The sequence below is a fragment of the Rattus norvegicus genome, chromosome 6 (assembly GCF_036323735.1).
Source record: "Rattus norvegicus strain BN/NHsdMcwi chromosome 6, GRCr8, whole genome shotgun sequence".
NCBI lineage: Eukaryota > Metazoa > Chordata > Mammalia > Rodentia > Muridae > Rattus > Rattus norvegicus.
In genome coordinates, this window is record NC_086024.1 from 104,201,968 (window position 1) to 104,229,402 (window position 27,435).

At 42.2% G+C, this 27,435-nt stretch overlaps 1 protein-coding gene across 10 annotated transcripts in view; it reads left to right on the plus strand.

Annotated features, from left to right (window-relative positions):
* Rad51b (RAD51 paralog B) overlaps positions 1–27,435 on the plus strand; it is a 544,534-nt gene that overhangs the window by 372,578 nt on the left and 144,521 nt on the right. For all 10 annotated transcript variants that reach the window (XR_010052147.1, XR_005506073.2, XM_017594476.3 and 7 more), the window contains one exon: positions 9,505–9,601. Coding sequence is in view for 8 of the 10 variants with exons in the window: in XM_017594476.3 (XP_017449965.1) it covers positions 9,505–9,601 (97 nt within the window). In the remaining 2 variants the exon portion in view is untranslated. The remainder of the gene's footprint in view (positions 1–9,504; positions 9,602–27,435) is intronic.

Consider the following 27,435-nt stretch of genomic DNA (forward strand, 5'->3'; position numbering starts at 1 on the left):
TGTAGCCCCTTCTACTAACAGCCATCAGAATATATGAATTCTCTCCATGGCTTTTGTGGATTCAACACTTTAAAGTTCAGAGGAGTTAGGCACATTTCCCAGAATTGCACAGCAGAATCGTGTCAGAGCCAAAACTAAATACAGGCAGGCCGCTGGGATCCCGTGGCCGAGGGTTTTTTTTGTTTGTTTGTTTTTTTTTCAGGTCAAATTGAAGCCTGGTGTTTTATGACAAATATTTCAAAAAGAAAGACCCTGATAGTGTTCACATTTTCCCAGATAACCATTGTCCCACATTCGGTCCTTCACGATGAAAATAGCAGATGGGCGTCCTAAAGCCTTATCGGCTCTTCATTCTAGAGCTGATAGTTGATATTCTCGGAGCTGAAGGGGGAAAAATGATCTTTTTTTTTTTTTCATCATGGAATGATTTATAATTTTCCAGAGCTTGGCAAAACTAAGCCAGTGAATAGTAAAACCAGATTTGTTTTTGTGATACTCAAATTCCAGAATATTTAGTCTGACTTTTCCTCACAACAAATGCTGGATATCTCTCTCCAAAGATGGAAATGGGTAGGAAGAGAGTGGGAGGAATGGGGGCCATGCCCAGGAACATGGCCCTTTGGACTCGATGGTGAACCTACCCTCTTCTTAATCCATTTTCGTATACACACACACACACACACACACACACACACACACGCACGCACGCACGCGCACACACACACACACGCACACACACACGCACGCGCACACACGCACACACACACGCACACACACACACACACACACGCACACACACGCAGAGAGAGACAGACAGAGAGAGACAGACAGACAGAGAGACAGACAGACAGAGAGACAGACAGACAGAGAGACAGACAGACAGAGAGACAGAGAAAGTGTTGTCCTTTGCTCACTGTCTTTCTTCGGTATGCCTCTCCCAGGAGCTCCCTGGGAGCAGGAGTGTTGACCAGACGCTGTCATGGTCGGGAAGCAACAGTAGGGCATGCTGAAAAACCACTCCAGGGTCTTTCTCAAGTCTTGGCTATGAAAGGGCTCAATGAACCTGAACAATTTCTCACAGGAAAGTTCCGGCCTCTGTCTTCTTAAGAACAAGGCATTCTGCAAGCTTTAACAGATCTGGGATCAAAATTCAAAATGCCTGACTCACCCAAGGCTTTGTTTGGATAAAAAGACTAGATCACTGTCATATCTGAAATTGGGATGCTTTAAGGTACAAAGAGTAATATTTAAAAAATGTTCCTGAAGTAGATAGACCGTTTTTAGTACAAAAAGAATGATTAGAATGATTATGCCTTCAGAGCCCAGGAAAAGCAGTGGCTCACCCTTTTGAAAGCACTGTGCTAGCGGTGAGAAGAGTTGGTCTGAAACTCTGGCCAGGCTCTCTCTCCCACTGGCCCTGTTCTTCAGTGGGCTACCTATTTACAATCATGGCACCTAGCCCTCCCAGCTCAGTTTTGGAACTTCACTGATTCTGTGGAGCAGGCTGTGGTCATTTTCTGCCAGGGAGTGGGCAGAAGAGGAAATGGTGTTCTGGTCAAAGAACTCCCTGAGATGCCTGAGGTCACATGATGGTTTTTCTTTCCAATCTACCCTTTAAAATCTGCTGCAAATAGACAGAAGTTCCATGAAGAGTTTAATTTCCAAGATACCTGTAGCTTCAGAAATGACCAGTCCAGCATATGAGAAAACTTGACACAATTTATGTAGACTCTCTTGTGTACTTGTCTTTCCAGAAACTGTAGCTGTTTGCCTGTGTGGCTCAGAGTTATTTATTCGTATGCCTAGGGGCCAGTTATCCACTGACTCGGGACAGTCTTTTAGTGCATTTCTGGCCATGAGATCCCATAGTTTATGACTCATAGATTGAATTCTCTAAGCCAGTGCTCCAAAGCATGGAGAAGTCACCTTCCTACTGTTGGTTTAGAAAGGAGAGGTATCAAGAAAACCTACATGCCCCTCCTGTCACCTGGGCTGTTGAACTCAGGCAGGTGACCACTTCACTCAGTGGAAAATGGAGATGATAAAATCTGTCTCTAACATGCCCACACATGGAGTGAATGATAGCATTTGTCATACTCACAATGTCTTTTTTTTTTTTTTTTTTTTTTGGTTCTTTATTTCGGAGCTGGGGACCGAACCTCACAATGTCTTTTTTAAAAAGTCTAACTTGTTTGAAAAAGGCATGTGGAAACCTACTATTATATAAACTTCATGTGTTTGTGGCTCTGTGTGTGTGTGTGTGTGTGTGTGTGTGTGTGTGTGTGTGTGTGTGTGTGTGTGTGTGTGTGTGTGTTTGAGAGAGAGAGACAGACAGAGACAGAGACAGAGAGACAGAGACAGAGACAGAGAGACTGGAGTTAATATCACAGGGACTATGCTTATCCCAGAAGCTAAACAAAATCCCAGTGTAAGACGCAGGATAGCTCACCTCCAGTTCTTGATCAGAGGTATCCTAGACACCCAAAATGATACAAGCTATTGTCATTGTTCCTAGTTGCCTACTAAAACTTGATAATAGGACCATGTTGTTGAAGACACTACACACATTGTTCATATGATGTGGAGAAATAAAGTACTGACCAGGAAGCTTTCTCTACTGGCTAGTTTTCATAGTACTGTAAGGGGCTATGTAGGCCACTGAGGTAAAAAAAAAAAAAAGTCATCAGCAGGTGTACCTAGACAACCTAGATATGACCCTGGGAATCCTGGGAACTGCAAACAATGACCCTGATGGTAAGATATGCCCATGGTGGGATGAATGTTATGGAAAAATCCAAACTCGTACCAGGTACTGTAAATTTGGCTAAAACCCCATGATGGGGTGCTCACAAGGCCCCATGATTGAGCTTACTAAATGGACATAGTATCAATCTGTCCTCTAAACTCATGCCTTCCTCCCTGTAGGTTAGTGCCACTCTGAGACTCTATCCCAAAAGTTTTCCTGTACATTGGATGGTGGTTAACACAGAAACTCACAGCTGGTCAAAGTGCAGAGAGTAAGTGTTGGGGGTGCTCAACCCCAGATTGAGGTGTCTGTCTATTTCAGGGTTTATGGACCATTAAAGGAGACAGAGGGTTTGTAAGTATCAGAGGTCAGGGAAGACCAAAATGAAGTAGTATCTTCTGAACATTAAGGATAGCGATACTTACAAACTCTTAGCAGCTGTAGTAACCTGTGTAAGACTTGTACAATATCATGCCAGTCAGCGTTGTAACATGGAGGGATAGGGATTCACAAGTCCCTACCACTATCCAAGGACCTATGGACAATTGATGTCTTATGGGAGAAAGAAAGTCATTTTTTCTCTTAGAGGGTTGTCACTTATAAGTCACCTTGCTCCAGTGACTGGCCCCATAACCAGAAATATACAGCCAGCACAAATTGGAGCCAGTTATTGTTTTTAAAGTTTTAAGAAGAGGACACAAAGTTGGAGGGGTAGAGAGGTGGGGGTTGATCAGGGAGGAGTGCGTTGGGGAATTAATGTGATCAAGATACATCATATGAAATTCTCAAAGAGTTAAATATTTAATTGACTGATAAATATTAAGTTACTAATTTGCAGACCGTTAATATTTCTTCTGCTGATAAACAAGACCAGATATTACATTTTACCTATTCTATTCTACCCCTGCTGAATACAAACTTTTTTTTTTTTGGTTGTTGTTGTTATCTTCTAAGAGTTGAGTAAAAGGCACTTCTTATATCAAAGGTGGCAATCCCCCATTATGTTCTCTCCAATTGATGTTGAAACTCTTGGTAGGCTATGGTACACTTGACAGTTGATGTTGATACTCTTGGTAGGCTATGGTACACTTGACAGTTGATGTTGATACTCTTGATAGGCTATGGTTTACTTGACAGTTGATATTGATACTCTTGGTAGGCTATGGTTTACTTGATGGCTACTCTTGGAAGCCCCAACACTGATACTTCTAATCCTTCAATGTGGAGCAGATCAAACTAAACACTTAAGAGGCCCAATCAAGCAGAATTATTCTAGATCGGAATCAATAATCTAGAGGATGGTCTGAGTATAGCCTTGCATCATAGCATAGGTAAAGATAACTCAACTAAAGGCAGGTATTTTGCACTGGGTTCATACAATAATGCAAAGTTGAACTGAGATGCTGAAGTTCCCTGCTTGACCTTTAGGCCTAATGACCAGCTTATTCTGCTTCTACCCCTTGGTATCAAAGTATTTGACAGTTGACTTAATACTTAATGAAAGTGAGTCATATATATTTGTGTATGTATGGTTATCTGAAAGAGCAGAACCCTCTGTCTTCTGACCTAAACTACATCAATTTTCCAGAGATTTCCCTGACTAGTTCCCATCTCCTTTCTCTAATTTCCAAGTCTTCTCTGTGACAACAGGGTCTACTGTGTTGTTTATGAGGCTGCACCTTGAATTTACTTCTTTCTAGAGAAGTTCATTATTTCCTTAAACTATGCTCACAGAGGTATTATGCCAAAGTGCACAAAAAGATGTGTGAGATGTATTTATAGAAGATGGTGCAAAAGGAAACTTGGAACGAGTCATGTAGGGAGCAGAGGAAGCCGAGAGTGAGAGGAATCTTGAGTGAATGTGTGCTGTTGACAGAAGCACAACCATGTCAAGGACCCCCTAGCGTCAAGTTCAGAGGAACAGCCAAGCTTCTGCAGGAGACCAAGTGCAATGTTGGCAATATATGCTGACACTATCAACCATAGCTTTCTCTCTATAGGTATTTACAGTCCCCTTGCTCCGGCTGTACTCCATAAATCCTGCCTCCTTGTTTATCTGTGTGGAACAACCCCACATCTTTGTTCATCTGTATTCAATAACCCCACCACTCTGTTCAGCTCTACATAATAAACACAGTGAGATTCTGGGGTCCTGGGATTCTCCAGGTGAGAGCCCAGACACTGTATCCCAGGTTTCTGTACACATGCCGATCTGTCTGTCTTTTATTCATTTTCTTACCACTACCGCCAGGTTCATCCCATGGTGCACATGACGTGGAGAGTTGTCTTTGAAGGAAGGAATGACGCCCTCCTTCTATTGGGAGGGGGTATTAGCAGTGGGACTCATAGTCTATGCTCTGTTATATGAGAGTGCACTTTGTATATAAATGTAATTTTTATGTATCCTATAGCCACGGCAGTGCTAAAAAAACAAGTCAGCGATCTCTCCATGAAAAAGGGAGTCAAGGAAATAGTTGCTGTAGAACTTGCAGGGTTCCATGAGCCTCCCTCCCCTCCCCGCACAGTAGGGAGGATGGTATTCTCAGTAAACACTGAGCCAGATTCAGTCTCTCCCGGATTTCTGATGAAGCCATGCTCAAGAAGTCTCTTATCTTCCCTTTTGTCTGAGAGTCCCCCCTCTGGCTCTGTAGTTACAGCTGATGGCGATGTGCGTGTGTTGTGTTTTCAATTAGCTACGCTTTTAAGGAAATGGGGAAAATAACAGATGCACGTCCAACCCAAGTTTTATTGCTTTTAAAGATATAAATAGCAAATGTATGTTCTTTGTCAACAGTGAACGAAATGCTCTACAAAGAGGATATAGACTTTTATTTGTGATATTTTCATAGATGAGAAACCATTAAAAATTTTTCTTAACAGATACAAAAAACTATACATTGTACATACTAACAGGCTACTATATGATGAAGTTGGGCATGAGACATCTAAACAAGCAAAACCGAGTCAGTGATGGGTAACTACAGACAATGATGGGATACCATTTCCCCTAGGTGGAGTTTCGTGTTAAAGACTTTAAGTGAATCATTGTCTAATCCTTAAGCTCCTAAGAGTAAAGTTTATCACATCCAGAAAATTTATGGTACTGGCCAGTGTCACATAGGTCAGAAGCAATAGAACCAACATCCGAACTTCAGTCTGTCGAATTCCAAAGCCACTGTCTTAAACCTCTGCGCAGACTGCTCTCACACAAACTTATGGCCAGTATCAGAAGCCCCAGTTGCTCCAATGAAACAGAGTTTACGAAAAGCCCTCGGAAGTGTCAGTCGGAACTCATTTCAGAAACCAGACAGTGTTAAGACTCTGTTTATAACTCCACAGTAGTATTTTATAAGTTATTTTAAGAGCATAGTTTTCACATCTCCAAATCACTTCAGTGAAAAACACATCTGTAGGCTTCTGTCCAAGTTGTGATTATTTGTAATTGATGCTTTTGGAAGTGTTTCTGTTCCATCATTTTGCTAAACACAGATTTAGAAAACCACACAATTTTATCAGATGATATGCTTACCAAGTCCCCGAGTTTCCATGCTGTGGGAGCCTTTGTGACTTGGCTTTAAAGTTCATGATAACAAGGGGGGAGATAATCAGCAGAACCACTTAGGGAGAAAAGGCGGCTTCTTCATCTACTACTTTAGTAAAATGTGTATTTTGCTTTCTCCCCTTCCCCACCCCCTCGGTTCTCCTCCCCATCCCATCATTCTTATGTTGGGGATCGACCCTGATCCTCTCATCTAAGAGCTCTGCCACTAGACTGCACCCCAAAGCAGAGCAGACATTGTTGAGGCAATCTGTAGCCTTCAGAGATTTGCTGACTGTTACCTGCTCCACACATTGAAAGCATCTCATTTTTGTAACGTTTCCGTTACAAGAACAAACTTGAAAACAAGTGATGGAAATATTTTAGCTCATGCCTTCTCATGGGTACTATATTCAGTGAAGTCAAATATATAAACATAGCTGTCTGTCTGTCTCTATCTCTGTGTGTGTCTCTGTCTCTGTCTCTGTCTCTCTCTCTCTCTCTCTCTCTCTCTCTCTCTCTCTCTCTCTCTCTCTCTCTCTCTCCCCTGTTGCCACATTGCTAGAGTTCTAGACATCATCTGGAATAATCCCACAAAGATTAAAGCTCACTTTTTATTATCATGTTCCTAACCAACTAAAAATAACCTTTAAATAGTTCAGAGGAAACAACCCTCATTTCCACAGATCAATAAGTGTAACAGTGCTGCTGAGTGTGGTCACTGATATACTTGAATGAAAACACCATTGTTGGGCTGGGCATGGTGTCATGTACTTTAATCCTACCTCTGAAGGGGCTAGCCTGATCTCCATAATGAATTCTAGAACAAGAAATAAATTTTAGAAAAGAAAATGTCATTATTAAACTCATCACTTTGTACAAAGAATATTTGCTAATAAAAATTTTTAATAAAAAACAAGACTACATATCTAGACTCCTCAGAAGTCACGATTTAAAATGCAAACAACAAAAAACTAGAACATACATTATTTTGCTCCTTGGTAGATAAGGAACATATTACTATCAGTGCAATGTCAGTGTCTGATTGGTTTTGTCCCACTAATTATCTTTCCTACTGTGGTAGTTTCACATCAGTTTTTTTTAAATATTCAATTTATTATGTTATGTGGATGAGTGTTTTGCCTGCATGCGTTATATGCATTCAGTTCCTGCTGCAGCCAAAAGAGGGCAACAGATCTCCTGAACTGGTGTTACAGGTGGTTGAGAGCAAGCATGTGGGTGCTGGAACTGAGCATGGGTTCTCTGTAAGATCAGCAAGTGCTCTCAACCATGGAGCCTTTCCCCCAGAACAAACATTTGTGGTTAACTTTAAAAAAAAAAAAAAGACTAAGTTTGGAGGGGATGACCTGCCTAAAACCTAATTTCTGGTATGATTTTTTGTTCAGTCATTAGAACCAATGTCTGAAGCACAATGTGTCATTAACAGACACGTCATCCTTCTAGAATAATGACAGTGGCTTCTGCACATTTACTGAACATTTACTCACTACCAGGCATTCCATTAAGTATCTTGTATTGATTGTCTCGGTTCACATAAAAATTCTATAAGACAGATACTATTTTGTATGTAGAACATGGGGCTCAACACTTCAGTAACTTTTCCAAGGTCCAGAATGTTGAAGTCACAATTCGAATCCAGCTATATTAAACTATATATTCACGATTTTTGAAGTTTATACTATATATTCACGATTTGAATCCAGTTATATTAAACAGCCATATCACACTATATATTATGAAGTAAGAGGTGAACATAATTTGTTATTAATACTCTTTCACACAAATAGTTGTTATTTGGGGGTGTGTTTGCTGACGTCAGCTCATGTGAGTCTTTCCAGTCTGGATGAGAAATAGCAAAATGAAAGACTGAGAAATGAGAACGGTAACTACTGCATTGGCTCCCGGATCCTGCTCAGCGCTCCTAGAAAGTGTGCAGACAGCTGAGTCTCCCCATCACTGACAACTCTAAGAGTTTTTCTCTGCTAATAGGACCCCTCAGTTCTTAACCTGACCTGTTGTCATCCTCCTCCTCCTCCCTCACCCCTTCATTAAACCACCATGTGTTCTAATTGGTTCAGGGTTTATATGTGGCATTGGTCCATGGTGACAGAGGTGGAGTAGAAAAGCTGGATTACGTGGAAACCTTTCAATGTAGCTAGATATAGAGCACTGGGCTAGCATTCACAAAGCCCTGGGTTCAATCCCAGCACCACAAGAGATTTTGAAAAGGAGGTTATTTTGTTCATGTCAAGATGGCAAACCTGTAAGGTAGCCCTCACAGCAGGTTAAGACGGTTCTATTAGGTACACATGCCAAACACTGAATTGTGCACACGGGGATGTTTCCTTCAGGTGACCAACAAGTTTCCTTCAAGTGTCAGAAGTTTCCTTCTCGTGATGGAAACCCTACACAGAACCTTTGAAAATGATTGCGTTCTTGGAATTTTCTAATAAGAGGATCTTCGTTTTATTCTCTCTCTCTTTACATTGTTTAACAATAGATTTTATTAGTGGAAATTTTTAAGGAAAAGTAAGTTTTCGACTTACTAAATATAAAAGCATTGTATAACATTGGATGATGGGAGCTACATAGTTTAGAGTCTTTTCCAGGAATTTTAAGTGCTGCAAACTTTATTTTTTAGTAAAATTGTGTTAACTTATGTCTTAAATGTATAGCAAAACTACACTTCTTTTGCTACATCAACTAATTTAAAAGGAACCTGTGTCCTTTTAGAGACAAGTCTTATTCCTGATTCACAAATTTGGAAATAAAACTGTCATTGTGGGTATCGGGAAGAAGCCACTGACCTCCAAATGTTAAACGATGACTTTAAAATCGGTGCCAGCAATGTCTTAGATTTGGGAAGCAGTTTTCAAAATCGGTACTTTATAAAATGTGCACGGTGCTTCTTCATTCCGCTTTGCTCTCTGCATTTAGCTAAGACTGTAACACTTCTCAGCTTGCTGGGCATCTGAGACGAATCCACCAGCCATAAGCTGAGGAAAGCCCACCTACTTCTGCTTTCTGGGCCTTGAATAGCTACAGGCCCTGCCTGAAGATATGCTGGTGAGGGTTCAGCAGGGGTTTGCCTACCTGGCATATCACTCTTCTCCTAAACCACAGCCTGCCTTTTGATGGCTCTAATAATTAATTTGGTCTTCTCTCTTTCTTCTCCCTTCCCCCTCCTGTCTGTTCACAGGTTATCTTGACGAATCAAATTACGACCCATCTGAGTGGAGCCCTCCCTTCTCAAGCAGACCTGGTGTCTCCAGCTGATGATTTGTCCCCGTCTGAAGGTAAAGGATCTGTCCTGGGGAGACTGAAACTTGACACTGACTTACAGACTCCTGCCTCCTGTTGAGAGCTAGGAGACATGGCTGGCTACTGGACTCTGGTCAGTGCTGCTGCCTGGAGCCTGGTGATTTAGGCTTGGACATCTTGCAAGGCAGCTGATCTATTCTTGTCTTTGGCTGTCTCTGAGTTTCCTTTGAGGTATCTTCATACCTATCCATCATGCCCCCATGGATGGAGTCTTGTTATCCCTCTGCAGTGCCCCACTTACCAGTTGCTGACTGTTTCTGAGACCGATACTCCAGCATCTCCTTTCCTGGTGGTCCCGTGATGACCTCACCTTTTCTTTGTACTGAGCTCCTCTGGACTGTCTAAAAGTGTGCAGTCGTTCCATGTGCAGGCAATGTGACATTCCCAATCAGCTTTCCAGAAGAAGTATGACAAAGTCTCCACGGGGTGAATCCACCCATTTTCTCTGCCACCTCCTAGCTAAGGTCAGACTAGCTGGGAATTTGAAGGCAGTGAGCCTTGAGTAGTTGGGGGAACTACATCAGCAGCCAAAAGGTGGTTTCTAATTTTGTTGGAAGTCCTCCCTTGACATTTCTGGGCTCTTCTAGTTGCCGTTGAATTTGGGGTATGGCACTATGGGCCTGAGTAGACATACACAGTCCTTCTAGTCCATTTTCCCTTTCTACTTTCTGAGAATTGGTCATGATGGAAGACAGGGGACTTTCAGTCCTGGTGAGGCTCCTGAGTGCCTGGCCAGGTAGGCTTCCTGGATCAGCACCACCTTATTCTCAGCCTGGAAGCCCCATGCGTCTGCTTCTTGGTGTTGTCTTTAGAGTGAAAACTTCCTTCTTCCCAAGCAAGACCTTCAGGCTCCAAGACTGCCTCTTGAATAGAGAAAGTCTCCTGGCCCATACAATTGGTCTCGCTCTCTTCCTCCTCTATGCCTTCTCTACCTTCTCAGCTATGTAAAGAAATGCTCTAAGGTTAACTTGGTAGATCTTGCTTTCTGCTTCTAGAGATTAAATTTAGGGCCACATGCATGTTTTAACAGCAAGCCCTTTACCACCCACTGGAATAAATCCAGCTTAAACTCCTGGATTCTCAGAGACACACACTATGCTGTATTCTTTGTGTCTTCATCTTTTATCTCAGTGACCAAGAAAGGTTGTAGGCATACTGTGAGCAATAAGTAGATATTAAATGATTTCCAATGAAGATACTGACTCTGCCATTTATGTCATTAAAAATCGTTATGACCACACACACACACACACACACACACACACACACACCCCACAGGCACCACATACATAATATACAAAAACACACTCAAATACCATATATGCACTTATCACACACACAATACAACTACATAATATACAACGTGCAAACACACACACACCTACAATATATGAACACATCACACATACACACAATACATATATACACATTATACACAAACATACTCACAAACCATACATACACACACACACACACACACACACACACACACACACACACACACACTTGTTCAGCTCTGAGGAAACCGGAAGAAACTATCTTCCTTCTTTATTTGGAAATAAGTGGATTTCTTTTTCTTAGTTTCCTGCTTCATATTAAGGAAAGAAGTAGAACAAAATGGAGGGGGAAGAAATGGCCTCGGACTCTAGTGTAACGGCAACAGGAAATGATAACAGCAAAGGGAGTTCCTAACTCCTCCTTAGGTAAATAACTCTTCCTGACTATGAAACCCTAGTGGGATTGAAGCAGTTGGGGGTTTGTTGGTTTGTTCTGTTTTTTTAAGATATTTTTCTTGTATAGCTGAATAGGTAAAGAGGACATGGGAGTGTTTTTCTCAAAGTCTAAAATGGAGTTACTTACCAGCAAGTTAAAATGAACAGATTTTGGCTGGGGAAAACACTTGCCTAATACTCGTGAGACAGTGACAGTCTGTCCCGAGAACTTCAAAGAGGTGGGGGTCATTTCTTAGAACATTCATTCCTGATCAAATATATTGCAATGGTCCCTAAGTTCCTATGAGAGAGGTGAGAAATATATGGCACAAGATAGGATAAACTGCTTGTGGTTTCAGTCCTTTACTTGGTCACCGTTGCCTATGCGCTAACTAATGCCCATGGGCAAACTCTTCGCCACTTTAGACATTAGTTTCTTCTTCTGCCTGATGTTAGTTTGAAGAAGTACAGGATTGCTTGAGTCTCTTGCAGTCCTGACTGGGTGAGATGGGTCTGCAGATGGGAAGCACCCAGCCACGGGTGACTCTTCTGTTTCCCAGAGTAAACCTGTAATGGATTTCAGCTGCAGAACAGAGGCCCTTGCTTAAACAGTGTTCGCTTGAAAACAGTTGTGGGGTGAGAGCATGCAGCCAAGAGCAGCCAGCAATAAAATGATCTGGGTTGACCTGAGAAGAGCACCCAGCGGGGGTTGATCCGGGAAATGAAGTCCCTTCTGCTCTGCTGCAGAGAAGGGAATACAAGTGACCTGGTCCAACTGAGCCAACTCTTCTACCCAAGCTGATCCTGTGCTATTAATATCTGCCAGCTGCAAGCCCAGAGCATCCCCTGCTGAGATCAAAGGAGCCCCTATCTTAGCTGGAACAAGGTCATCTGCACAGGGCTATAAAAGTAAGTCCTGGCTGGCTACAAGGATGGCTATGGGGGAGGAGAAGTCAGGAGATGGGAGGCACTCTGTGCTCCTTTAATCTCAGCTGACCAGCTGCTGCCCTCCCTGTGTTTGTGAAGTTGAGAGTTCTTTGTTTTTGCATTGCTGCCTCTGCAGTATTCAATTTGTGCCCGGGTTGTTGTCTGGATTAAGCACACCCAGTGTTCACAGTTTGGGTCCCCAATATGAGTCCCTGCATTGGGGTTTCATTCCAGTGTTGAGTTACACAGCTCCGAGGTAGGAAGGCCAAAGAGGGAGGAGTAGACTCCATAGGCCAAGGCCTTTCCCAACCTACTCTTGCCCTACACAGCTTGTGTCTTAGGAAGGAATAGGAGGGCACATTCAATCACTTGGTGTTTTGCAGCCTGCCTCTCATGAACTATCTCATTAACTCAAGAAAAGAGAACTTTGAGGGTCCATGCAAAGTCATCCCAGCCCAGGGTGTGTCTCACTCTCTCTGGGTTGCATACACTTCTGTTTTGTTCATATGGATGAGATACAAAGAGAATAAAGGACAGACAACCCAGTAACATATATGGAGTAAGGAAGAAGCAATATAGAAAGAGGAGTGTGTGTCAGGCCTGTCAAAGTGTTCACGAGAGCAGCCTCAACCATGAGGTCATTTGCCTCACTCTGTAAATTAGATTAAAATCCCACGGGTGGGTTGATCTTTAGACCCCCTTACTGTCTTAAAATAACATCAGGGCTGGAAAAGACTCCAGGCTTGTTCTATGGGCTCATCATTTCACAAATGAGACCAAGTTAAAAAAAATAACTATTTTTATTGTTTTATGTTTTTTGTAATTCTAGGCCTGAGTAGGTAGTAGTGTCATTCAAAGCAGCTGTTGCAGGTATTGTTCTACTGGTGAAAACCCTGCTATACAAATGATCAGAGATCGTTCAATGGTTATTGCGACTTTTCTGATCCTCAGCTCTTGCAGTTCTTCCTTGTAGTGACTGAAGAGACCATGGGTTGCTGGACCTTAGCCACAGAGACTATCTTTCCCCGTATTGATCATTAGGGAAAGATCTAATGATCCAGCTGCCCATAAATGCGTAGCCTATTCTGACCGAGTCCTCATATACTGTGACATGGTAAGTGACGTTGTTGTGTAGTAGTAAGATTGGAGCTCTACTCAACTCATGCCTTTAACTTGCTCTCTTCTGATAGTTTGGGAGGGTAGCAGTTAATTTTCAATATGGTGACATGTCAGGCCCACTTGAGGAGTCCCCAGGGTCTTCACGGGATGGAAGACATTACTGGGCTGCCGTCCCAGCATTCTGGCATCTGGCGTGTTGGTATCATCTTATCTCTGTTAGTAGTCTTTGGTTGACTACGGCACATGGAAAGTAAAACTTGAAAGTGCATGGAAGGGTCAGAGGTAGAACAAAAGGAAAATAAAATGTGCTTCTCACCAGAACCAAGAGTGGTTTTTAGTTTTAGTGCTGGAAGCCTTTCTATTCCTGTTTCAGTCAAGGGAATTGATGGCTGATTTCATTTGCAAGAGAAAGTATTTTGGGATTCAAATTCCCTAACAAGCCACCCTTGCGAAAAGCTGGAGTCCATTTGAAAGATTATATGCAAGTGTGTGTGGCTTGTGTGTCTTTTAAAATAAATTTAGCAAGCAAAAGCAGCTCAGAATGGTTGGGGCGAATCGGGGACTCGTGGTTGTGAAAGAAGCAGACTTCAAAGCGTGGTATGAATTCTCTAGTTTTATTTCCACTCTTGCTTTCCAGCTGGCTCTGCTCTGGATTTACTGCAGGATGTTTGAAAATGCGGCTCCCTGCTAATCTCAGACAGTTGCTGTGATCAATGCTTTCTTTCATTTCCGATAAAAAACACTGGTGTTTCTGCTTAAATTGTGTGTACTTTCAGCTTTATTATTTTAGTTGTGATTTATTGTTCTGCATTACCCAAATTTGTAATCCATTAACCACAAATTTTGGGTGGGTTGGTCAAGTTAGCCAACTCTCTCCACATGTTAACTCCAAGGCCCTTCAGAGTTCAAGCTCACACTGGCGTTCATAGGTTTGTGTAGATCATGTAGACAGGGATATGGGTGGGGCAGGTTCATACCCACTACTCAGGGGTATGGTGCATGGCTGAACTTGGTGCTTTGAAATCATCAGGTGTCCCTGTGTGATTTTTGAGGTTAATATTAACAATGGTTGTCAACAGCATTTAATTAGTATTTCCATAGTACTATGAATTGTCTTAAAATGATAAATGTCTTAATCCACCTCAAGCAACTGGAGCATGAAGAAGAGAAGGAAAGTGCTCAAAGGCCACACCATGAGTGGAAAGGGTGGTGCCAGGGACAGGAGTCACCATGTTTCCCATGAAACCTTAGATTTGAACATCACAGCTTCTTAGGAGTGAGTTTTGGATAAAGATATTTAAAGGACCCAGTTTTTATTCCAAAGCCACAAACATATGTCAACACACAGGGTGTTTCATGTGTTTCTCTTCACAAGGGCACACACATTTGCCCACACCACACATTCCCTTCATTCTATAATCTACAGTGCTTGACTGTGCCTGTATGACGTCCAGCAACTGTTTAGATGCCATGGAAAGTCTAATTTATAGGAAAAAAAAGATTAAAAGCACACAAAAAATGTGTGGTGTTTGGCTAAAGAAAGTCTAAATATTGTGTAAGGCAGGAGAAACTGGAGTTGAGAGGAGATTGGCACAGCCTACAAATGTCAGAAAAGCCATAAATCTCCAGAGGGAGGAGAGCCGAGTGAGGGTTCTCTGCAAGGAGGCCAAGGGGGCAATATAACCATGACTGAAAGATCAAAGGAGAAGGGAGCATTAAAGCCAAGCACTGGGAAGTCTGATTAGCCATGAGCTCTGGACTCTTTTGGTGAAGGAACACAGTCAAGCACAGGTGTAAGATAGCCACACTGGATGACAGTCAGAACAGTCTTTGGATAGTTTTGTGAGACCTGGATATGTGGGGGTTTTGTTTTGTTCTGTCTTGTTTAAATGTTTAAAATTATATTTCTTTATGTTTGTCTGCATGCATGTGTATGTGTGTGGCACAGTGTGGTACACACATGTGGGCGGGCCAGAGAAGAACCTGTGGGAATTGGTTCTTTCCTTATATCATGTGGGTCCCCTGGATACAGTTTATCACCAGTCTTGGTGAGCCCCTTTTACCCACTAAGCCAAAGTATAGACTTCGTTTTGTTTTGAGATAGGTTTTTTACTAACTAGCCCAGGTTGGCCTTAAATTTGAGATCCTCCTGCCTCTGTCTCCCAGATCCTAAGATTATGTATCATCACAGCATCTGGCTCTGGGATAGGTGTTCTGAAAGTACTTCCCCTTATTCTCAGTTCCTTTTATCATCTAGATTTTATTATCTGGTTTCCCAGGTCTGCACATGTTTTCATTAAGATCTCAAGGTCAAGATGACTGAGGGGTCACCAAAACCAAGCGTTGTCGCTTGCCTCCATGCAGAGGTAACGAGCCTAAAGAGAATGGTATGATCCTGGAGGATTTCCAGTTGGAAGGGATCTCTGAGAAAATATCCTTATTGGCCATCAACATAGAGAGTTCTATACCAAGGGTGGGGCACCAGGAAGTCAGATTGATGGCAGAAGGGGAAAGTAGCTGATTTGTTTAGTTTGTGTTGTAATGTGATATGAATGCTTTCAGAATGCATTTACAGAGTTGACTGGGATTAGGCGGAGTGTCACAGTATCCAGTGAAGTAGTATATCCTAAGCACAGCTGAGACAAACTCTGACGTTGGTTCTTGTGTTCATTCCTTCCAGAGCCATGTGCTCAGAGAAGATGGAGAACTCCCCTAATTAGATCAGCTCTTCATTAAAAAAACATACGGAAGTACTTGCATTTCTCCACTAGAACCTTTCCTCTCGTGGTTCTTGAACTTTAACTAGAGAGTTTATCGATACACACGTTCCTGGGCTTCTACTCCTAGAGTTCCAGTTGATCTGGGTAAAAAAAAGAAAACAAAGAATCTATATGTCTACAAAATTCTGAGCCTTTGAGAACAGGATACTATTGGTCCAGAAGTCACAATTTGAGGTTCACTGCTTGTTCGGTAAGTCTTTATGGGAAGCATCTCCAGGATCAAGACAGCTGTGTTTTCATCTAAATTCTTACCAGTGGTGCTTCCTGTAGGCTGGGATAGAGGAGACAGTAGATGGTCTTGGGACTCTTGAAAGTAAGAAAGAAGGCTGCTAAAGTTCACCTTTAGAAGGCAAGCCCATGAATGTGTGCTGCCAGTATTTATGGACCATGTACTATGTGCTTGGCTTTGCTCCACCATTATCACATAGAATCCTTAAAGGAACGCTACAGAAAGACAGCATGCATTGTCCCATCTCACAAAGGGCCTAGGACTTATGTGGCAGCAAAGTTAGTTGTGGAGCCAGGACTACACAACCCATAGAGGCTGATTCCAAAGTTTACATTTTAATCTACCAAGTTCTTCTATAAAGATTTAATTAAGATTCTCTTAATCTATATGCAATTAGAAACCAAAATGTAGCCAAGTCATATGGGGAATCAGACATACCGAGACTTCAATCATTCTATTTACTTTTTCTTGGCTGTGCCTTGGCTTTGCATTGCCTTGATCTTATGAACGGGTTGGTCCAACCGACCTGCTACGTCTATGCAGCTGTTATCCAGTGAGTTGGAACTAGGAAGTCTTATGACAAATGGAATGTCCAGTGCTCTGCTCCTTGTATGAGCACCCATGAAGTGGGGGAGGTTCCCTTTTTATAGACACAGCATAACATCTAATGGAGAGATCTTGCCCAGTCAAGCAGGTGTTTGGGTAAGTTTGATAATAGGGCTGTACATTCTTTTTGTCCTGTCCCCTCTTGATGTCCTCTCTTTTGAGAGTTTAGTCTTAATTACCTATTATGAGCCCATGCCTTTAAGCAATATACTGTGATAAAATAAAATAAATAAAATAAAATAAAATAAATCATTGTCTTTCTGGCCTCAAACAGCTATCTGGCTCCTCCTTGACCCATTTGTTTGTTTGTTATATGCTTATAACAAGCCCTAACGTTGTTTTCATGGGGAAGAGAGATCTCTTTTGTTTATCCATAATTCACTACTTAATCTTAATTATTAATTGTTTTCGATGTGGACCCTAACCTAACTCTAGAAGAGCCGGTTGTCAGCTGAGTCACTGAAAAGCACACACTGTAAATTCTCTATCCATAAGTTATATCCTTGCTGTGATTTTAAATAAGTTGGAGCAAAATTACTATCTTTAGGAGAGGTTCTCCAGTTATGAGCTAAGTGTAATTTGTGTGTGTGCGCGCGCGTGCGTGTGTAGAGAAGTTGTTGAGTTGATTTTCTTAATTATGTCTCCATTAGACTCATAAAAAACCAGCTAAGAGAATCTGTGTTTCCTAGCAGTATCACTTCTAGTTATAAAAGATGGATAATAGCAGTGTGGTCAGGAAATTAATGGAACAAACTGTTTTGATTTAAAATATGATGTATAAATGAATGAAGCTTTAAAAAAATGTCAAAATAAGCAGAGTATGAGGCTGCATGTCTATAATTTCAACATGAGGAGGCTGAGGCAGGAGGATCAAAAGTTCAAGATCTTCCTGGGCTACTCACCAAAGACTGTCAAAATAAACAATCATGAAAATGACAGGATAAAATTATTTTTGTACAAATAATATATTCCAATGACAACAAATGACAAGGAGAAGGTGTTTCCCTAAGATATTTATAACAGGCATACAATTAGCAATTGAAATCTTCAAAGGTCGAACTCAGGAAACAAATGTCAGTGCCCGAGTGGCTCAGAACACCACGGATAGATACGAAACCCAGATCCAAAGGAAAAGACTGCTTGTTCCTTCAGGGCTCAGACTGAACCCTGGGAGAGTAGCTTTCTCTCTGAGCTTCTAGCACTAAATTACAGTAAGCCAGCAAGAAAGTCCTATGCTCGAGTCACTAAAAATATAAGTTCCATGAGGGTAAGACTTTGTCCTCTATTAGGTCCCCGCAGAGAACACTGACAGGAAAGGGCAGGTATGCAGCAGATGTCTGGTGAGTGGATGAGGTACCTACAGGCAGAAGGGGAAGAGTCTTGCTCAGACATTTAGGCCTAAGGCATGACACAACCACTGGAATTTTTAATAACTTCACACATGTGAACGCCCCCACATTCCTCAGTGTGTGTCAGATGAAGGGCATCGGGGAGCACAGAGAGAGGACCAGACCAGAGAGGACAGGAGGAGGACTCTCACTCACACGGGGGCGGAGACTGTGGCACTTTAGTTTGATGCTCTAAGGATATTTATTAGACCACACTAATGATGCATTAGTTCTGGGGAAAATGCTCCGGTCCCTGCTGATCAGGAAGCTCACAGGTAGTGATGTGTGTAATAGATTAGTAGAAAAATTGGGTAAAATTTTGTTAAAATTTTTAAAAAATTAAATATAAAAGTTTTAAAAGATTTGGTGTCAATGATGGCACAGGTTTGGGGAGATTGTGAAGTAAATACATGAAACTCCTGGCTGGGGGATGGGCTGTGTAAGAAGACTATAGCAAGAGGGAAATTCAGATGGACCTTGAAGGGTCCTTAAGAGTCCTAGGAAGAAACTGGTGCTCCTTTTTGGTGCTCCAAGTAGAGGTTTAAGAAGGAAAAAAAAAAGAAGAAAGGAAAGGAAATAGGAAGGAAGGAAGAAAGAGAAAGGAACTGTGGTGGAGTAAAGGAAGCTATAGACAGATGGAGACCCAACTATGAAAGATTTACAGGTTTTTATTTGTTTGGTATTCATTTATTCATTTATTCATTTATTTATTCATTTATTTATTTATTTATTTATTCATTGCTAGGCTGGTACCCAGCCATCGTAATAGAGCCATTTTGTAGCTGGAAGATATTTCTCAAGTAGTAATTTAAAGACTAGAAATGATAGGAACGAAACACAGGAGCTCTCATCTCGATCACTTTGGGGTAGAGCGTCTTAGTCAGGGTCTCTATTCCTGCACAAGAAGCAAGTTGGGGAGGAAAGGGTTTATTCAGCTTACACTTCCACATTGCTGCTCATCACCAAAGGAAGTCAGGACTGGAACTCAAGCAGGTCAGGAAGCAGGAGCTGATGCAGAGGCCATGGAGGGATGTTACTCACTGGCTTGCTTCCCCTGGCTTGCTCAGCTTGCTTTCTTATAGAACCCATGACTACCAGCCCAGGGACGGCACCACCCACAATGGGCTGGGCCCTCCCCCTTGATCACTAGTTGAGAAAATGCCTTACAGCTGGGTCTCCTGGAGGCATTTCCTCAAGGGGAGGCTCCTTTCTCTGTGATAACTCCAGCTCCTGTCAAGTTGACACACAAAACCAGCCAGTACATAGGGATAGCCCTAGCCTAATGACAATAGAACCTCTTGGTATACTTTCTAAGGTCCTGAGTGGCAGGTCTAGTTTTGATTTCCCATCTTGTTGGCTCAGGAGAGATTCATCTTATACATTAGGCTTCTGAAAATGTCATGTGAGCCTGACATGATAGTTCATGCTTGTTGTTTAGGACTTGGGAGAGGGAGGATGATCAGGAGGAGTTCAAGTTAATTTTGAACTACATAGTGAGTTTGAGGCTATAGGAGTACCATTTCACTCTCCATCCATTTATCAAAACACCTGTGGTTAGAAATAACATCAGAGTACCTATAATTCATTGTTAGGGTGTAAGAGAAAAAAAGCTAAAAGAGTTAAAGTCCTAAATGAATGCATAGAAATAAATACATGTATGCCTCATGTTCCTTTTTCTAATAGTTGCAACAGTAATGTCAAGTGACTGATATACACTAGACCCTGTACCAAGCACTAAGAAAAGCTCAATAAGTTTGTGAGGGTCAGTTTTTTTCAGTGTTGTGATCAAGCCTAGAATCTTTATGTTTTTTCACTATTACACGTTTTTTTCTCCTTTTCTATTGTTTGAGAATTTCACACACACACACACACACACACACACACACACACACACACACACACGCACACAAAGTGTTTTAATCAAATCCACATCTACTCCCTTTCTTCTAATTCCTTTCCTGTCCTATCTACTGCTTTCCCTTCCCAACTTCATGTGCTCTTTTTTCTTAAACACATTGGGTCTACTTGATGCTGTCTGCATGTGCATGGGCATAGCGTGGGTGTTCTCTTAAAGTTGCATCCCTGCCTGTAGGAAACTGACTCTTCCTCTCCCAGAAGCCATCAGTTGCCAACCGCACCCCAGCTAGGGATGAGACTTCCTGAGCCTCTCCCACATCTTTACTGGGAACTTAACTGGCTTGAACTCAGGTCTTGTGCATGAAGTCATAGCCTCTGTGAGTTCATGTATGCAGTGGTGCTGTTGTGTCCAGATAATACTGTTTCACTGCAGATGTCCACTGCCTCTAGTTCTTATGGTCCTGCCTCCTTTTCCTCATTGATCCCTGAGCTTTGGAGGAAGGAGGTGTGATATGGATTTCTCATTTAGGATTGACTATTCCATTCTTTTATTCTATGTGTGTTTACCAGTTGTGAGTTTCTGTGTTAAGTGCTGTCTACTACAAAAAGAAGCTTCTTTGATGAGGGTTGAAAGATCCACTAATCTATTGGTATAAAGATAAGAACTTGGGGGCAGTGTATTTAATGTGTCCATTTAACAGAATAATGAATGGTATCAGGTTCTACCCTAGGGCCTATGATCTAGCTGGCCATGGGGTTTTGGCTAGAGTTATCTGAAAGGAGAAAACCTCAACTGAGAAAAAGTCTCCATAAGATCCTGCTGTAAGGCAGTTTCTTAGTTAGCGATTGATGGAGGACGGGGCGTGGGGATGGCAGGGGGGACCAGCCCATTGTAGGCAGTGCCGTCCGAAGCTGGTGGTCCTGGGTTCTATAAGAAAGCAAGATGAGGGGTTGTGGATTTAGCTCAGTGGTAGAGAGCTTGCCTAGCAAGCTCAAGACCCTGGGTTCGGTCCCCAGCTCCGAAAAAAAAAAAAAAGTTAAAAAAAAAAAAAAGGAAAGAAAGATGAGCAGGCCATGAGGAAAGTGCTCTTCCATGGCCTCTGCATCAGCTCCTGCCTCCAGGATCCTGACTTCTTTCAATGATGAACAGTGATGTGGTTTAAGCTAAATAAACCCTTTCCTCCCCAAGTTGCTTTTGGTCATGGTGTTTCATCACAGCAATAGTAACCCTAACTTAAGGTTCATGCCGGTTACCAGGCATGAGCTTCATCTTTAAATCTAACCAGAAAGTGATTGGTTACTGCCTTAACAGTTATGTACTCTCTTGCCAAGGCATTCTATTGTAGCTCACAGTGTTTACAGCTGTGTAGGACAATTGATTACTTTCCTCCTTTGGTAGTTGAATAGGACCTTTCAGCACTAAGAAATCTAGTTGTTGGAATCAGGTAGGAGTAGGGACGACTTCCAGGTGGGTACCAGTTTGAGTTTTCTATGTCCTGTGACTCAGGTATGTAGTATCTTTAGCAGTAGGGTCTTACCATCAAGTTCCACTGAGTGATCAAGAACTATGACAATAGCCATTTTTGATGGGGGACTGTTTCTATTGAGTCACAGTTACCAACAATTAGAAAGGAGGTGATTTATCTGCCACTGGGCTTATTATTTGATAGCCTATGGAATCTGCAAGGCACATTGTCTTCTCCCTGCCCCAGTCATGGGTCCTTTTAGAGTATCCTCCTGGCCCTCCTTTCCCTTGGCCACACTAAGTGACACCCATTGGCCTTTTCGGGCTGTTTCGTAGAGTTCCGTCTTTACAAAGCAAGGTGTTCTATTCTCTCTTCATTCTGTGATGATGTGTAGAGTAAACACAGGCTGGACCACTCCTCTACAGGCATCTGGCACCTTCCTTGTCAGTTATTATTCTGGGTATCTGTAGCAGAATGCATTTTGAACCTATAAGCCGTCCATATTTAGCATATTTTCTGTAAAGCATTGTACAAACAACTGTGTGGTTAAGTTTTATAAAAACATTAGAAGTAGGACATTTGAAAAGGAGACAGATTTTACCATTCATTTCCCACATCTCACTGAGTAGAACGTGTACGTCTGGCATTGGGTCTAGTTCCAAAGTCTCCATGGTTTTTTTTTTTTTTTTTTTTTTTTTAGAGAATTCTTTACTATCTCAAGAAAAGTGAGACTATACCCCAAATTCATCTGTCTGTCTGTCTGTCTGTCTGTCTGTCTGTCTATCATCTATCTATTTATTTTTGAGGTGTACATGCCACAGCATGTTTGTGATCAGAGAACAATTTGCAGGGGTTGTTTTCTTCTTCCACCATGGTGGGTTGCAGGGCTCAAAGACAGATCACTGTGCATAGTAGCAGACACCTTCATCCACTGCGTCACCTCACTGACCTTTAATCCCAAATGTGAACATTGGTTCCATCCATTCAATTGCTTGCTCATTAATCCATCCCTTCATTCAGTGTAGAGCACCTATAATAGTAAACTCTTACTGTTCAGAGGATAGGAAGACCAGTTTCAGCCTTGGCCCTTCTAGAACATAAAGGCCAATTCTAATGCTCAGCTTCTCTGTTTGGAGTCTTAGAATGTCTGAATACCAAATGAAGTCTGAGTTGGCCTGGTGCTGTGCTATAGTTGACTAATAAATAGAGAACGGCCTGATAACAGAGTTCAGACACATGCAACAATTATTGTTGTGTTATGTTGTACAGCAGCTAGTAAGTAGTCAAGAAGGAGGGAGAAGTTCAAGTCCAGTAGGAGGCTCAGCAGGAAATGAATGCACTTGCTGCCAACCCCTGACAATGGCATGGGCCACCGTCACAGGATATCTGAACAAAACGAAGACAGTCTCCTTGACTAGCATTTTGATTCAGTGTGTATGCAGTACCCTGATAGACTGACTGCCTTTGTCACTGGTCACATCCACTGGTAAAGTGGCAGCTGAAATTCAGTACGATGCTGCACCAAGAATCTGCCAGCCTGGTCAAAGTAGCTCAATGTACCTTACACCTGAGGTAGTCAACTCTGTTTTCTTGGATAGCTTCTTAATGAGAACCAAATCAGATAAACTATTGCTTGGTTCCTAGGCTCACTACAGACACAAACAATTAGTCACTTCCTGGTGCAGGGATTATGTCAGAGAACCTGGCTTCTCTATACTGATCATCTGGTTTCCCTGACCCTTGGGACTGGAGTTTGGAGTAACTATTGAAGCAGTCTTCAGAAAGCTTTAACCCTTGAAACTATAGCTGTTGATCAGCAGGTGTAATAAAAAAACTATTTTTGGCCAGGGCCTCACTGCCAACAACAGTTTAAGATAACTGCCAAAATCATAATTTATCTCCCCTCCACTCAAAGAGGTAGGAAACTATAACTTGCAGGCCATCCCTGGTGTTGTAAGCAACTTGTGCTCTTTTTTTTTTTTTTTTTTTTTTTTTTTTTTTGGAGCTGGGGACCGAACCCAGGGCCTTGCGCTTGCTAGGCAAGCACTCTGCCACTGAGCTAAATCCCCAACCCCGAAACTTGTGCTCTCAAGTTAGGTCCGTCACCTCCCTTTCCTGGTTGCTCATCTGCTACCTGGGTGAAATGTCAAAAGAAACCCCATTCTGTTGGCTGTTTCAGATTTTTCGAGAAACCATTTCCTTTATGGTGATATACTTCTCTGTTGAGTTTGGTGTGATTCATCCCCGATATGAATTAGTATGAGTCGTGAAGCTGATCAAGAGAAGGCATCTAAAATTAGTCCTGGCCTTTACCAACTCATATTAAAAACCATAGTAGGAATAGAGAGAGTGTAGTCTTGGCCCTTTGCCTACTGGTAAGCATTCTTACAACAGTGAGTGTACCTGCAGTTTGTGACAAGTACTGGGGACATCTTTGTTAACGCACGTTGGCAACACATTGCTTCGGGAAGGTGTGCTTCTATGGCTGAAGTCAGATTACATTCTAGCTGTCTGGGAGAGAAAGACGTTAAAAAAATGTGTATGGACCCCAAGGGAAGAAAATGGTATACCAGGCCGCGAGTCCCACCTTCAGGGAAGGAACCTAGAAGGTGGGAAGACTCATGAGAAAAGAAATGACTCTGTTGCCCAGTCACTCTTTTCCAACTACGTGTGGCTAGAAAAGGAAACCCAGCTCCCTTGGATTGGTTGAAAAATATTGATTTTTTTTTCCCCTAACTGGAATTTGACAGGGTCAGTTCATGTCTGGGTTTTCAGCACTTAAAACAGGGCTCTTTTGTCTTGGGAGGCGGCTGGACTGGTTTCTCCTCCAGGCAGGTGCACAGAGGGCGGTTATTGTAGCTTGAAACACAAACACCGAGGCCCCGAGCTCTGATCCGCACACTCTCCGGCATGGCTCAAGGAAGTAAAATGAACAATGACTCTTGCAACAGGCAAGCACTGTAAATGCCACTCCTGAATGAAATATTTCTTAAAACTTGGTATCCGTAACTTGATCGGCTCTTAAAACTTAATTATATGTCAGGGGAAAGGAAGCCATTGGCTCCTCCAGCTGTCCAGGTTGAACAAGAGCACACAATGGACCATATCCGATTCGCAGCCATACTTAGGTAATCAGATTAATATCTCTTGAATTGAATTTACCCTTTTGATACGGACTCTTTCAGTTGGCTTGTTTCACATCTCAAATTTTGACAAAGCCGTGCGGCCTTTGAGTAAGTTCCCTGAAATCTATATGCGGGAAGCCTGTGCTCTTTGGGGCCGTTTTTGGGACGTGTACCAATTAAATCTGTTTCTGGCACACTTTTAATGGCATACTTTCCCCCCGAGTCAACAACTGCTCCAAAATCTGAGGTCATTTGTTTAATTTAAAAGCAAAGGTTATGGGACAACCATTGCAGGCTTCACAAGCCAAGTCCCTGTGGCTTTGAAAGGAGGGATGAGGAAGGGGAGGCTATATAAACTAGAGTACTTATACACAAAATAAGTTAAGTACTGTGTCTCTGTCAAGTGAGTATCAAACAGGGCTTGTCCACACCCACCCCACCAACCTCCTTTCCCTTTCTTTTCCAACCAATCCCTTTCTTCTAGAGCTTTCTCACTCCAGAGGGAGTTTCACACAGTTACTGTTGATCTCGTAGGACAAACATCTGGACTGGATTTTTGTCAGCTGGAGACGAGAGAGAACTGTAAATGATGAAGTGACTTTTTTCATCCTTATTAAATTTATTTATAGCCAGTCTGAAGCCAGGAAACATGCCTGGGTCCTTGATTGGATGTTCTCGAGGAACGCAGGGCAGATGGCATTTTCCTGTTGTTTTCTAAATAGTATCAAAGATAGCCTTACATAATTCCCAGCTCGGTCTTGTTTGTTTGTTACCACAAAGGACACATCATTAGGACATTTTGTGCGTCAGAAGGCTTCCACTGTGTTAGCTTATCCAGCATGCCTTCCTTTCTGTCAGGGAGAGAAGGAAATGTGCCTGGCACAGCCTTTGAAAAACTGCAGTGATAGAAAGTCAGTGTCTGGTTTGAGACATGAACCAGTGTCATGGGGAGTTCCTTGCCAGAGGAACTCAACTTGGGTCCTGTTCTACCTTTTCCACTTCACAAACCTTCAAATCTTAAGGCTGCCAAATCAAACAAAAACAAAAAACAAAAAACAAAAAACAAAAAACAAAAAACAAAAAAAAAAAGGCTCATTCATTTTCTCATTACTGAAGATAATACAAAGGCTCTACAAGAGGTATTTCCAAATACTTTGTTCTGCCCTTAGACCATATTACTTAACAGTGCCTTAGGAGTTGTGTAGTTATTTAAGAAACAAGGCTTCCGACTTAGTCAAATGAAGATTTCTTGTGGGCCCTTTCCTGTACTATGACTTGAGACGATACTTTGATTTTTCTCTCACTGGCACTTGTAAATGTATTGTTTGTTTGTTTTGTTTTGTTAAGGCTTGGGAATGAGGCCTGCTACCCACAGACATTTTCTTCTCTAGAGTAGAGACCGGTCAGCTTCCTGCCACCCAAGTCAGCCATCCTCAGCATGAACAGTGGAGCCTAATATTCCCCATCTTGCTAAGGGTTAGTCTCTGTTATGAAATCGAATGGAAACCAAATGCACTCTTACTGGAAAAGCCGTCACTGATGCCCATTCATGGGCAATCCTCAGAGGGAAGACTTTTAGGAAACAAGGGGTTGTGTAGCAGTATCTCAGCTCCCAGGTTCCCAGTCTCAAGTCTACCAACAGATCCCTGCAGCAGGACTACTTCCTGTGACGTTCCTGTGTCACAGGTAGATGGGCATTCTTAGAAATGTCAGCAGATTCTTCCAGGAGTTATTTTGCTTGTGGAATAGGGAAGCCATTCTTAGAGCAAGACTTAAGGCCCTGTATCCATTGGTCTGATGGGAAGCTTCATCAAGTGCTCTCTACTGTTGAGCCTGCTCAACGGTGTGACACTGGCCCTGGCACTGAAAGTAGCCATAGGGAGGTCATTATTCATTCTTAACTCAGTTTGGAACACTGAGTATAAAAGGGGAGAACCAAAGGTAATAAAAATGTTTGTTATCAAGTAGGAAGGAAGGACAGACCCAGAGATGAAATGCGGAGGAAGGTGAAGGGCGTGGGGTTGGGACCAGATGGACTATAAGCAACACTGCATCGTTTAAGATCATAAGACTACATAGTTCCTGCTAGATTTAGCTTCAGGGTTTTCAGAGACAAAAATTACAGATTGGGCGAAGAGTTCTCTGTCTATGGTTAGAACCATCAACATAGTTTTAATAACAACAATAACAATAATAATCTTTCATGAAATCTCCCTAAAGAAGGGTTTTTTCATCTTTTTTCCTTCCTTCTATCCTTCCTTTCTTTCTTCCTTTCTCCCTTCCTTTCTTTCAGTACTGGAATTAAACCCATGACCTTGGTACACTCTGTCCAGCCTAATGCATCCCATCTAAACACCCACACCCATAGCGATGAACTATATCCCACATACCTCTCCCTTCTTTGTTTATTTTATTTTATTTGTGTGTGAGTGTTTTGCCTGTGTGTATGTATGTGTACCATATGCATGTCTGATGCCCACAGAAGCCAGAAGAGGGCTCTGATCACCTAAAACTAGAGTTGTAGACGGTCCTTTGCAAGAACAACAAGTGTTCTTAACCATGGAGCTATCTCTCCAGCACCCCTACCTCCTCATCCCCCA